This window comes from Thamnophis elegans, chromosome 13 (assembly GCF_009769535.1).
Source record: "Thamnophis elegans isolate rThaEle1 chromosome 13, rThaEle1.pri, whole genome shotgun sequence".
Classification (NCBI taxonomy): domain Eukaryota; kingdom Metazoa; phylum Chordata; class Lepidosauria; order Squamata; family Colubridae; genus Thamnophis; species Thamnophis elegans.
The window spans coordinates 43,335,135-43,348,716 of NC_045553.1; the positions used below are offsets into that span (position 1 = coordinate 43,335,135).

The 13,582-nt window shown below is 42.8% G+C and overlaps 1 protein-coding gene across 1 annotated transcript in view; it reads right to left on the reverse strand.

The window, feature by feature from the left end:
* IGSF9B (immunoglobulin superfamily member 9B) overlaps positions 1 to 13,582 on the reverse strand; it is a 108,992-nt gene that overhangs the window by 22,725 nt on the left and 72,685 nt on the right. The window contains exons 14-18 of the mRNA XM_032228767.1: positions 12,073 to 12,196; positions 7,097 to 7,272; positions 5,352 to 5,578; positions 2,076 to 2,160; positions 491 to 652 (exon numbers count right to left, since the gene is read on the reverse strand). Of these exons, the coding sequence (XP_032084658.1) occupies positions 491 to 652; positions 2,076 to 2,160; positions 5,352 to 5,578; positions 7,097 to 7,272; positions 12,073 to 12,196 (774 nt within the window). The remainder of the gene's footprint in view (positions 1 to 490; positions 653 to 2,075; positions 2,161 to 5,351; positions 5,579 to 7,096; positions 7,273 to 12,072; positions 12,197 to 13,582) is intronic.

Below are 13,582 nucleotides of genomic sequence, written 5' to 3' on the forward strand. Positions count from 1 at the left end.
AAAGCTTGAACCAACCAGATGAACTAATTGCTTCCTGAAAAAGCTCACGTCACATTCGCTCCTCTTTTACATCTTATGGGAGGGGCTAATCATCTGCAAGCCTTACTCCCGAGTCGACCCTGTTTTCTTAACTGTTCTTGCCTTTTGGCAGCTCTGCGCATATGCACACTGGGAACAGGCTCCCACTGTTCTTCTGCCTCACTGATGTCAGACTCCGGAGGCTCCAGAGGCAGCTGATAACTACCAGATGGCCCTGGCCCCCTCTCTGCCTCCGACACAGAGCCCTCATCTGACCCTTCCCCAGACTCCAGGACTGGCCCATCTTCCTCCTCAACCTCCTCACTGTCCGACTCTGCTGCCAGCCTGCTGGCAGGCCACAACGGACAAATGCTGAGATGTTCTGGGATGCCTTTCACTCCCCTTTTCCAAGCCAGCCTGCTTGCCTTCACCTGAGTAGGATCGCCAACAAGATCAGCAGGAAAGCCCTCACCTTTTTTGCGCTTCAGCTTCCGTTTGCGTTGCTTGTTGACAAAGCAGGCCGCCAACGTGCTGAAAAGAATGGCAGCAGCGAGGAAACAGATCGTAGCAACAATGCCCGCCAACACCGGACGCGCCAATCCTTCATCAGTCAGTTCCGGCTGTGGAAATATGTCTGGGTAGAAAAGAAGATAGAAGAGGTGGGTAAATTTACGGTTTGGAGACGCCTACAGGAATACCTAGCAGCTCTTCTATATGGGGCAATCTGGGAAACCAAACTCTATAGAACGGCTAAAACAGCTTTTTTTTTAGATTGGTTTATAATAACAGAATCGTATCTTCCAAATGTTATCTCTTTTCTTCAGACATAAAAAAGAATGTTACTATTTTTATTTTAAAAAATTAATTCTGACGATGTCAGCCGTGTGCACAGAGAATATCTACAAAATGTGGCATTTACCCCTGGCGAGATTGGCCAAAATGTTCCCCAATAGACCCCCAAATTGCTGTAAATGCAATCATCAACAAGGGACCTTCTAGCACATGTGGTGGACATGTCCAAAAGTTAGGGAGTACTGGAGAAAAAAATCCAAAAATGGTTGGAGGAAATAACGGAACAAAAAATTGACATGAAGCCAGAGCTCTTCCTTCTGGAAATAATAAAAGGATATATAAGTAAGGAAATTCAAGATATTATGCTCCACATAACTATTGCAGCCAGAATTACATTCACCCAGAATTGGAAAATAAAAAAAGTCCCCTCAAATGCAGAGATTATAAAAAAAAGATGCTAGAATGCGCAGAAATGGATAAATTAACAATGGGATAGAGAGGAAACCGAGTATTATAAGATATGGAATAGATGGTATAGTATAGCTAGATGTAAAATTAATGCACAATGAATACATAGAAAGTATAACAAATGGAAATGGTGCATATTTAGAGAGTAAGAGAGGTATAAACGTTGTATATATTATATAAATGAGTAATTATGAAATAAGGAGGTGTATGTATAAAACAATAGGCCTTAGAAATGGATAAATTAACAATGGGATAGAGAGGAAACCGAGTATTATAAGATATGGAATAGATGGTATAGTATAGCTAGATGTAAAATTAATGCACAATGAATACATAGAAAGTATAACAAATGGAAATGGTGTATATTTAGAGAGTAAGAGAGGTATAAACGTTGTATATATAACATAAATGAGTAATTATGAAATAAGGAGGTGTATGTATAAAACAATAGGCCTTAGAATAAGAAATTCAAAATTGGGAGGGGGGAATACCAATAACGGAACGCTGTAAACGTGTAACTGTGATTTTAATGTTTAAAAAAATGTTGAATAAAAAATATTTTTTTAAAAAAAAAGAAAGAAAGAAAGAAAGAAAGAAAGAAAGAAAGACTGTTTGCCAGGCCTTTGCTGAAAGTGACTGAGAAGAATTCACATTCATTTAATAAAAGGGGGTTTGTCGGGACCAGGAATCTGCTTTCTGTACTTTTTGGGGAAGCCTAGGTCAGAAGAGATCTCAGAACTGAGTTAGATTTAGAGGCTGAACACCTGCCTGCCAGGGTAAGTAAAATCCTTGCTTACCTGTGCTGGAGACTCCAGCAATATTGCTGGGTTCGCTAATTAGACCTTGCATAACAGCCAAAATCCGGAATTCATACCACGTGTCCTACAACACGAAACAGGCAAGGTGTCAGCATTCCAAGTATCGTGTAGAATTAAATCAGAGTCCAAGGCAAAACTATCCTTAAAGTTCCAATTTAATAAAGTAGACATCTTAGCACATTGCCGTGGAATCCCAATTCTGGAAATTACATCAGAATCCCACCCCGTTAAAAGTTCATGATCTTGTCCCCCACACCCACAATCCATCACATGGTCCAATCTTCTTCTTCCACGCCGGGACCTACACCCAGCTGCTTCCGGTCAGGTGCAAAGATGCGGAGACAAAAGATGATCTTGAGCTTCCAGAAAGGATTTTTTTATTTTGAAAACAACATTCTACCCCTTACTATTCCCCCCCCCATCCTTAATGAGAGTGTGGCAGGCCAAAGATTCTTAAAGGAACTGCTGCAGGCCTGACACAAGGGTTGTTAGTCTCAATAATGTTGATGGAAAACAATCTCGTCATTATTCAAACTAACCAATGATTCCCAAGGGGAGGGAGAGAGATGGCAAACATATTCCTTACAACCAGACTAAGTTCAGCTACCTGTATTAAGTAGAGCTAATTCTTATTCAACTGGCCACCCTTTGAATGTGTTGGCACTTCAAGGCCTACAGTTCCCCAGCAGTATGACTCAAGACAATCCTTTGGAGAATTCCAAGATGGTTAAGGTAAAGGTTCCCCTCACACATATGTGCTAGTCGTTCCCGACTCTAGGTGGCAGTGCTCATCTCCGTTTCTAAGCCAAAGAGCCAGCATTTTCCGAAGACGTCTCCGTGGGCATGTGGCTGGCATGACTAAATGCTGAAGATGCACAGAACGCTGTTACCTCCCCAACAAAGGTGGCCCCTATTTTTCTACTTGCATTCTTACAGGCTTTCAAACTGCTAGGTTGTCAGAAGCTGGGACGAGGAATGGGAGCTCACTCCGTTACACGGTGCTAGGGATTCGAACCACCAAACTGCTGACCTTTCTGATTGACAAGCTCAGGGTCTTAGCCACTGAGCCACCATGTCCCTATCCGAGATGGATAGAAGATAGTATTTGCAGGTCAGGACTGAAATGTGAGGTCCTTGGTGCTCTCTGAGCTTGGTTTTTTATTCTTCTTGAAGACATTTCATTACCAAGCTAGGTGACACCATCAGTGTCGCCTTGTTTGATAACAACACTGAATATACCACCTGGTTTGGTAATGAATCATCTGCAAGAAAACCACCAAGTTTAGAGACCACTAAGGACCCCACAATTCCAGGTCCAAGGAGCAAATGCAGCATCCACAGGCTTTTAATTTCGTAGCAAAACCAGACAAGTCATTTTTCAGCGTTAGGACCTCTCACAATCTGGCAAACATAGCTTGTTCAGCTAGATAGATAGAGGAGTTCAGCTGTACTCCTCTATCTATTTATATGAAAATGGCTGTGTGTGTGTGTGTGTGTGTGTGTGTGTGTGTGTGTGTGTGTGTTTTCCAACATAACTGTGGAACGCCTTGAGCAATTTCAGCCAAACTTGGTACAGAGATGACTTACTCTCTCTGGAAATAAATACTGTGGGGGGTAGGACACCCCTAACGCACCCTTGGGGTTTGTGTTCTGTTAAGATACAGCCTGTGATGCCTTAAAATGGATTCTACCGTACTGCCGTAAAATGGCTTCTACTGTACAGCGCAGTGGAGTCGCCAAGGTAATGGCTTCACAATAAAAGGAGGCTCCCTTTGATAAAGGGGAAAATCCAACATTAGAAATTATGTTTGGTCCGGACATTTTCAACCAGGCTTTGGTTATTTTTGTGAACAAATGAATGGCTTCTGGGGGCATAGGGAAAACATTTGTAACTAATTTAATTGTTGCCGAAATCAGGGATTTTCCTGTCTAGGATAAATAAATATCCGGGCAATGCCGGGTTATCAGCTAGTGTTCCTATATGGAAACAAGTCCCAATAACTTAATAGATTTACTTCTAAACAGGGTTGCAGTAAAGTTTTTTCCCTGTAGATCCATCCAAACAGGCATTCATGCAAGTTGATCATTTATGGATCCACATTCTGATGTACTTATAATGGGATTTATACCCTGACCTTCTGCTTTGGAAAGAGTCCCGTAGCGTAGCTTCTACCGTTAAATACAGATGATGTACCATCAGCACCATAATCATAAAAGATAACAGCAGCCCAGATAAATTCAACAATAGCAGAGGTCTAATCCAGGTAGAACTAAGGAGAAATTTCCTGACCGTGAGAACAATTAATCAGTGGAACAATTTGCCTCCAAAAGTTGTGAATGCTCCAACACTGGAAGTTTTTAAGAAGATGTTGGACAACCATTTGTCTGAAATAGTATAGAATTTCCTGCCTAAGCAGGGGGGTTGGACTAGACAACCTTCAAGGCCCCCCTCCAACTCTGTTATTCTATTTCTTATTCTGATATCAAGGGCCTCACAAGGTTAAGTAAAATTTAAAACAGGGGGACAGGTACAACCAAAGAGAAATGAGTGACGGATGTTTTGTGGATTTATTTTTCCTTACAGATAACATCTGTTTTATTTCCGGTTTTTCTTTTCCTTTTCTTTTTACTTTTTCCTAGTCATTGTATTAAATCGCACCTTTTGAATTCACACTTCAAACCTTACCTCAGTGTGAATCTTATACAACACCAGCAATACTATAATTTTTTTTTTTAAAAAAATTAACATAAATTAATTTGGAGATTATTCTGCTGCTTTTTATTGAACTGATCACAATGGAAAACATGGGGGGAAATATATTATTTAAGCCAAATAGTTTAACTATTTTGGAATTATTAATGCCAGCAACTTGGAATGTGAGGTGTAGCAATAGCAACAGCACTTAGACGTATATGCTGCTTCGCAGTGCTTTACAGGCCTCTCTAAGCAGTTTACAATTCAGCCTCTTTCCCCCACCAATCTGGGTCCTCATTTTACTGAACTTGGAAGGATGAAAGGCTGAGTCAACCTTGAGCCGGTCAGGATTGAACTTCCAATGCAGATAGAGTTAGCCTGCAATACTGCATTCAAACCACAACACCACAATGGCGCTGCAGATATCACATCAAGCAATTATCCTGTTCCATCAAAGAATGTCCTGTTCCATCAAAACATACAACATTGCTTTGACAATAGGATTAGTGTCCAAAGGATGGAGAAAAGCCACTTACTGATTTCCCAGAGTTTCCACTCACCTGAGTCAAGTCCTTGGCAAAAAAATCACTGTCGCTCCCTAAGATGGCATCATCCAAAATCTCCCATCTTTCTCCAATCCGAAATTCCATGACATACCGGTCAATCGGAAAACTGTGATTGGCTGGAGGGAGCCATGACAGCAGAACACCTTGCTGCGTCCGGTTAGCTGTTAGGCACCTTGGTGGAGTAACCAGCACCAGAGGTTCTGGCGTTGTGATGGGGAATGCTGAAGATATGGTTTTTAATTTTAAAAAAATTAAAAAGAGAAGAGGAAAAAAGTAAATAACCAGGATAGGAAAGGACTTCATGAATAGCACAAATGTCTAGTTCTAGAGGACATTTGCAAACATAAGGTAAGGGTAAAGGTTCCCCTCGCACATATGTGCTAGTCGTTCCTGGCTCTAGGGGGCGGTGCTCATCTCCGTTTCAAAGCCGAAGAGCCAGCGCTGTCCGAAGACATCTCTGTGGTCATGTGGCCGGCATGACTCAATGCCAAAGGCACACGGAACGCTGTTCCCTTCCCACCAAAGGTGGTTCCTATTTTTCTACTTGCATTTTTTACGTGGTTTCGAACTGCTAGGTTGGCAGAAGCCGGGACAAGGAACGGGAGCTCACTCCATTACGCGGCGCTAGGGATTCAAACTGCCAAACTGCCGACCGTTCTGATCAAGCTCAGTGACTTAGCCCCTGAGCCACCAGGTCCCTTTTTCCAACCCTTATTTGTGGCTTAAACAAACTCTCCCCAATGCTTAAACTGATCTGCTTAGATTATTTTATAGCGTTCTGTGAACAAATGCTCTGCCCACACTTTGTGTGAAGAATAATTCCAAATTGGCAGGAAGGGAGAAGGAAAATGATTCCTTAGAAAGAAGAAAACAAGTATCTGTGCAACCTACCACAATGGAAGTTCTACCCATCCTCTGAATCATACCTATCCAGCCCTACCAATTTTGGAATACTATTTTCTGGAAAACTCCTGATTCCCAGAATTCTGAAATGGGACAGTAGGCTTTGCCTATAGCCTATCTAGAACTTTGCTGAATGGGTCAGTGGTGGGTTTCAAAAAAAATTTGGAACCTCTTCTGTAGGTGTGGCCTGCTTTCCTGGTCCACTGGTGGAACCTCTTTTTTTTTTAAGTTTTTATTTTACATACATCAACACATCAACAAGAACAAACACATGACTTAAAACAACATGGGAACAATAAGTTCCATCATGTATCATACAGCAGTTCCGTATCAGTTTCTTTGCAGTTAGTGTTTTCCCTTTCTATAATTAGCTATTTATAACCAAATATTGTTTATCTATAATGTGCTATATATACATACAATTCCAGGTAAACATTCACATGGTTATTCTTTTTCTTTGCCAATCTTATACTATTGTTATTCCCTTTAAGAGATTATAGAGTACAGTTTGGGTTGTATTATTTACCATCACAAGCATCTATTGTGACATCATCTTATTTTCTCTTTCTTTTCTCTCTCCCTTCCTTCTCTACTTCCTTCCTACCTCCTCTCCTTCCCCTTCTTTCTTCCCTTACCTCTCTCCTACTCTTACCTTCTCTCTTCCCCTTCCTACTCTCTCTCCTTCTCTTTTTTCTCCCTCGGTGGAACCTCTTCTAACTGGTTCGGTAGATTTGACGAACCGGTTCTACCGAACTGGTGCGAACCAGTAGGAACCCATCACTGGAATGGGTGCAAGAAAAGAAGGATAGTGGAAAGCGTTCATCTCCAGGGCTCACCTAAAGTATTTACGGTGACCACCTCACTGAAGGAGCTCGTGCCCAGCTTATTTTGGGCCAAGACACTGAACTGGTAGGCAGTCTCTGGTTCTAGGTTATCCACAAGCAACCAACTGGGGCCAGCCGGTACTGGAAGGGAGAGCCAATCATGAGGTCCGAATTGTGCCCTCTTCATCCTAGAGAGAGAGAGATAGAAGAAAGACCATCCAAGGAGCAAGTCCTTCAGAAAGAAAGAACTGCAAAGGAAAAACAGAAAGAAGGACAAAGCAGAAAAGAGACGGAGAAGGGACCATAAGGGGAAAGCAAAGCAGAGATAATTTCTTAATGAACTGTTCTGACCCCCCCCTTCCTCGCTCATTCATAGACGACAGTCAGACAGACTTAAAAGGAAATAACTTTATCAGTCCTGGCTCATTCTGGCTGTGAGCCCAAAAATAAACATAAATAATGTCTCTGGTAAAAAGGTTACGCAACAGAATGCAAAAACAAAGAGCTATTACAGCAACACCAGGTTTACAGAAAGAAAGCAAATCACTTCTCCAAGTGTCTCTTTGAATCAGGGTTACAGAAAGCGAATCACTTATCCAAGTGCCTCTCACAAACAAACCACGACTGATGAACGACGAACTACGAACGAACGAGTTAACGTTGACTTCTGCAACCAGGGCGTGGCACCATCAGTCCTTTTATCTCCAGAAGACGACACTAGCGAGCCCCAGCTGCATTGTTATTCCTGCATCCCGACTCAACTCACAGCAAACTTCTGCTGAGTCACAACAATGAACAATGGCCTTGGCTTGGGGATTGTTCCTGATGCCAGGATCAGAGTTGGTATTCAGCCAGTTCAGACCAGTTCACTCATACCGGTAGTGGAAATCGTGGGTGGAAATCACCGTCCTATTTAGGCACATTTTCAAGCCACGTGCAGGCGTGCAAGCCACACATGCAATCAAAGTGCGTGCTCACATTTGTCACCCGGTAGGGAAAGTAAGTGAATACCACACCTGGACATTCACCTCCTATTTAATCCCTCTCTCTCTTTCATTCACATGCACACACCAGTTCACCTGAATTCCACATGGAGAAAAAAAACTGAATTTGGTGAGCTAAATCAGGGGTTTGCCAAACTTGGCAACCTTAAGACATGTGGACTTCAACTCTTCGAATTCCCTAGCCATCCAACATGCAAATATTACATCCTGTTTGCATGTTGACTTCAATGTGCATCACTTGATTACAAGGAATGAGCAGAAAAGAACAAAGGAAGACAATTTCCATCCCTTCGACATCACATCTCTTTTGGCTGCTGCCATTTAAACATTCTACCCACATTCCGTCAAATGTTTTCTTTTTTTAATCTGAATTCGATGACTTGGTTATTTTTTGAAAAAAAAGTATCTCGAGTGGGTACAAAGGAGGCTCTCGGCTCTCTTTCATCGGGCTCTTCTACTTATCTCTCCATAAAAACTCTGCACTTGGGTATCTCAAGGTTTACATTCTACGTTTATACAAGCTGCAACTGCCACAAATGGGTAGGATAATCAATAATCAACCCGGTTTCTGCTTGTTCTCTGATACCTGAGCACCAGTGGTGGGATTCAAATAATTTAACAACTGGTTCTCCGCCCTAATGACTATCTGGGTAGGTGGGGCTCGGTGGTCATGTGACTGGGTGGGCTTGGCCAACTCAAGGTCACTCAGGTCGATGGGCGCTTCGCCTTAGCTGTGACAATGTAATAAGGGTTAACCGGAGAGGCAGTTTCTGTAAGCAGGGCAATAAAGATGAGGCTAGAAACAACGCCAGAATGTTTCCTTCCTGCCTTCCTTACAGGATTAGCCCTGTAAAGTGGGGGAAAAACAAAAGGAGATTTCTTCCAACAATCGGTTCTCTGAACTACTTAGAAAGTTACCAACCGGTTCTCCACTGAGCCGAGGTGGCGCAGTGGTTAAATGCAGCACTGCAGGCTACTGCTAGATCAGCAGTTCAGCGGTTCAAATCTCACCGGCTCAGGGTTGACTCAGCCTTCCATCCTTCCAAGGTGGGTAAAATGAGGACCCGGATTGTTGGGGGCAATATGCTGACTCTCTGTAAACCGCTTAGAGAGGGCTGAAAGCCCTATGAAGCGGTATATAAGTCTACTGCTATTGCTCCCGAATAGGTGCGAACTGGCTGAATCCCACCACTGCTGAGCACACATCTTCCTTTTCAAATGGCATGACTGATGAAGTCATGAAAGCCACAAGCGGTGCACTAATGAGAATGCTGCCCATTGGCATCTCACCATAAACGTCTGATTATTTGAGCAGGCAAATGTAAACATTCATTCAGGGGGGGAGGGGGGCTCTCTTCACAGCGTAAAACCAACTCAAACGGCAGACACATATGTGGGGACTACGATGACTCAGAGGTCCTCGGCACGACAGCCAAATGGCCCCCTGTGCTGCTTTCAGCCTTGCTCACCTGTGATGCCGTTTCAGCAACGGTTGAAGTCCAAGCTACAATTTCATCCCTCCTGGCCCCGGTCCAGGCCAAAACCACTGAATATGCCAAACTGGGATGGGCCATTTATTTGGAGACTTTATTTTTGCACTCTGAATGCTAAGCTGGTTTTTCTCCAAGATGAGGTGTCCCTAGCCTGTTCTTTCAAATCTCCCAAAGGGGCGCTCCCCATCTCTGTCCTTGAATCCGTCCACTGCACCCAAATTTCCTTCCCTCTATCCAAAATTTAGAACAGCTCTTTATAATCGGACTTGTACATTTAATATTTAAGTTACCAGTAGACTTCCCTGGTCAAATGGGATGAAGAGAGGACACAGAAGCAAGAATAAGAAGCAAATAGGAAACCTAATACAGAAGGCAATGGATATATCCTTATTCAGCCAACTGAGATAATGCCCATCAGCTTAAAAGAAAGGAGGTTTGCTGCAGCAAGAAGGATTTGCAATAGCAATGAAAGTCCATTGTCTTATCTAACTCGTCCAGTGATCTCAAACCTAAAACCAGCAATCAATGTTCTAAGCTCCCATGCTGGTGAATTCTTTGGTTTCACCTGCTACTACTTAAATACCGGAAATATGCCCCCCTAATCTAGGGGAACGTACAGGATCTGACCTTAGGGATCTGTTCAACGGAAGCTGATTGTTTGCACATACATCATTTGATTAATCAACACCAAAAGGACTTGTGAACTGACACAAGGAGTGTGATTTAAAGGAAGGTGAATGGACTTCCCACCCCAGGAAATAACCAATTAGATTCTGGATTTATTTATTTTTTCCTTTTCAGAAGAACCTCAACAAAATGCCTTCAGACCTACAACTGAATAGCTCTTCGGATGGGACTCCAGATGCAGGGTTAGCTTTCTTGGGGTGAGGAATTGTGAAGCTGGAATGCCCTATATTTTCTTTGGCAAAATCCGTTTTTTTGGAATACTGAAAAATATTGCATAAGTGGTCCAGATACCTTTCTGGCATGACAGCTTTTTCACACTTCCATATCACTCTTCGATGCTGCAGGTGGGAAGTGAAGTGTGAGCTAACCATCAACTTTCTACTGACATGTGAATTCTAAAATTAAACCCCTACAAAGGAAGAACCTGGACAAAGTAGATGATGAGGAAGGGAAAGTTTTCAATTCAAAATGGATATTGGCACCTAGAGTCATCCGAATGGAGTTAGACCTACAGTCGATGTGTAGAAGAATGTAAATTGTCCGAAGCCCAATTCTGGTCTGTCATATTTTAGAGGTCTAATACATGATGCACACTGATGAATATAGAACCATTAAACTCCAGTGACTTTTAGCAGCTATTTGATATTGCTAGCCTAGGAAGACAGCTTCTAAATAACAATTTCATCCAATTTACAAGGAGGAGGGTGTGAATAGTTATATCACCACATAAAATTTGATACACCAGCTTTTTCCAGCTGGGGCTTTCTAGATATGTTGAGGTTGCGTTTTCTTGAAGGATAGATTATATAATACACACAATGTGTAGCATGCTAACCAATCGGAGGATTACACAACACTAGATTCAGCTAAATTAGATGTTTGGTTAAGCACGTGGTGGAAATCCAACTGTGTTCTTAGCTGTTGTGTGAAACAAACCATCAAAGGATGTATAGTTAATTTGGGTCCAACAAATCACAGGAATGCAGCACTATTATGTCAGATTTAGAAATCAGCATGTTGGGTAAACTCAACTATTATGTTTGAAGATTTATTACGTCTTGTTCACTTGAGACCCCGAGTCTGAAGATGGATTACAGATATGTTGCTGGTTGAATGCTTCTAGTTTAATGAACTGTGGAAGACATTTGTGTTTGTTTTGTTGCATTGTGTTGGGTTTTGCTTTGTTTCTTACTTGCAGAGGAAGAAGGGATCAGTACTAGATGTGTATCATAAAGGAGTTGGGTGAGCGAAAGATAGTATTTAAGACTTTAGCTTCCCACCAGTCCTTTTGCAGTTCCTGTTTCCCCAGGAATGCAAGCTACTGCTCCATTGTACAGATTTGGATAACCACAGGAGCCAATCTAAATCCATTGTTTTTCCATGATTCAAAATCTGACTTGGGAGATTCCTGATGGATTCTATTTAACTGAAAATCAAATGTACTAGGTCCAAGAAAGCATTTGATATGATAGAATGGTCTATGCAGATTCCATGAAGAGTAATTTGGGTTCCATCATGGAAGAAAAGCAAGATTTAAATGACACTGAACATCTCTTCACGATGGGGAAAGTCACCTTACAAAAAGGGATAGACAGCCCTATTCCCCTATGCCACAAAAGTCAGCTGATCAAGATCAGGGATTACAAAACTCTCATTACTCAAACGGGGTACCTGTGTATTGTTGCTACACAGTCAACATTCAAGAGAACTCAGTTTAAGAGGAATAAGGCCTCACGTCTACTGTTCACCCTGGCCAACTGGGAAAGAAAAGAAGCAGAGAGCAAAGCATGCTGGGATGACTCACAGAGGGCCGTACCAAACTGAGAATGTCTGTTCATATCCGCCATCATAGCCAGGTTCCCAGGAAACGTTTGCTGAGATCATGGAAACGGCAACGCGAACGTTACTTGGGGCATGGGGACTTGTACCTGAAAACAAGGAGAGGGGAATTAGGACCATCAAGATTAATGCAACAGAGTTTAAACTAGGACAGGGGTGTCGAACTCAATGCCCACAGGCCATATCTGGCCCACAGGAGGGTGCTTATATCCTGTTCATGGGGATGGCGTGGAAATAGCAAAGGACCAGCACATGGTGTCTCTGCTAGTCAAACGGAGCTCTATTTTTCACTAGCAGAGGGCTGCAGGAGGCCGTCCTGGCTGAAAATGAGGCATGGGGGGTGGGGGCTGTGGATGGCCTACCCGCACTTTGTTTTTGCTGGCAGAGGGCTATCGAAAAAAACTCAAAACAAAACAAAAGGAGAAATGTTTCCCCTTTTCCATTTGAGCATGGAAGAAGGGACAGGAAAGGAGAAAGGGGAAGAAGGATTACAAAGGAAAAGAAGGGAAGATGGGAAGAGAACAAGGAAGGAAAAATAAGGAAAGAGGGGAAGGGAGAAGAAAGGAGAATGAAGAGGGAAGGAAAAAAAGAAAAGGGAGGGCGGGAGGGAGGGAGATTATAATGAGAGTGAAGGAGGATCTCGGGGAATCCCTGCCTTGGCACTTGGGCACCACAGAGGCCCCTAACACAAATCCCATGTCATGCCCACCATGGCCACATTCACCATGGCCACGCCCGTCCACCCACTGCCCTCCGAGGTCAAACACAAACCTGCCTTCAGGGCCCTCAGTGAAATCGAGTTTGACACCCCAGAACTAGGATGAAAGAAAGGAAGCATCCAACGGACTTCCCTTACAAATAGGGATCATTGGACAATTCTAACATCCCTGTGTTTATCATCTGATAAGCTAAAAGACATCAAAGAACCTGCACAAAGGGATATATAGACCCTTCCCCAGGCAGAAAGCAACCAGGATGTCACTCAGTCGAGATGAACTGTCACTTTAAAGAAGGAAGCAATCCAATTGGAAACAAAATCAAATATAACATCACTATATTTAAATGGAAGTTCTCCAGGAAGCGTCTCCTAATAGCTAGCAAAATGATCAGGGCTTGGCAGGGGGGCAGCCGAATCGTAAGCAAGAAGGAACTGGGAAGATTTAATTGAAAGTGAGAAAAAAGACCCTGGAAAATGCTGTCGCTCACAAAATGTTTCTCTGTACTGTCTAGCTTTATTTCCTCCAATTAGTTAATGCACCTGCAGTGCAGAACCCCCTCCCCACAGAGATCCCACTGGCCCCAATCCTATTAGCCTTCAAGAAGGATTTCAAAGCCTCAAGCTTTGGATCTGGATTGAGGAGAGCATGTCCCGGGAGGCGAAATACCTTATTTGTATGATTTATATCCTACTTTCTTATTATTTCTCTAAACAACTCAACTGGAGGACATATCTAATACTCCTTCCTTCTCCTATT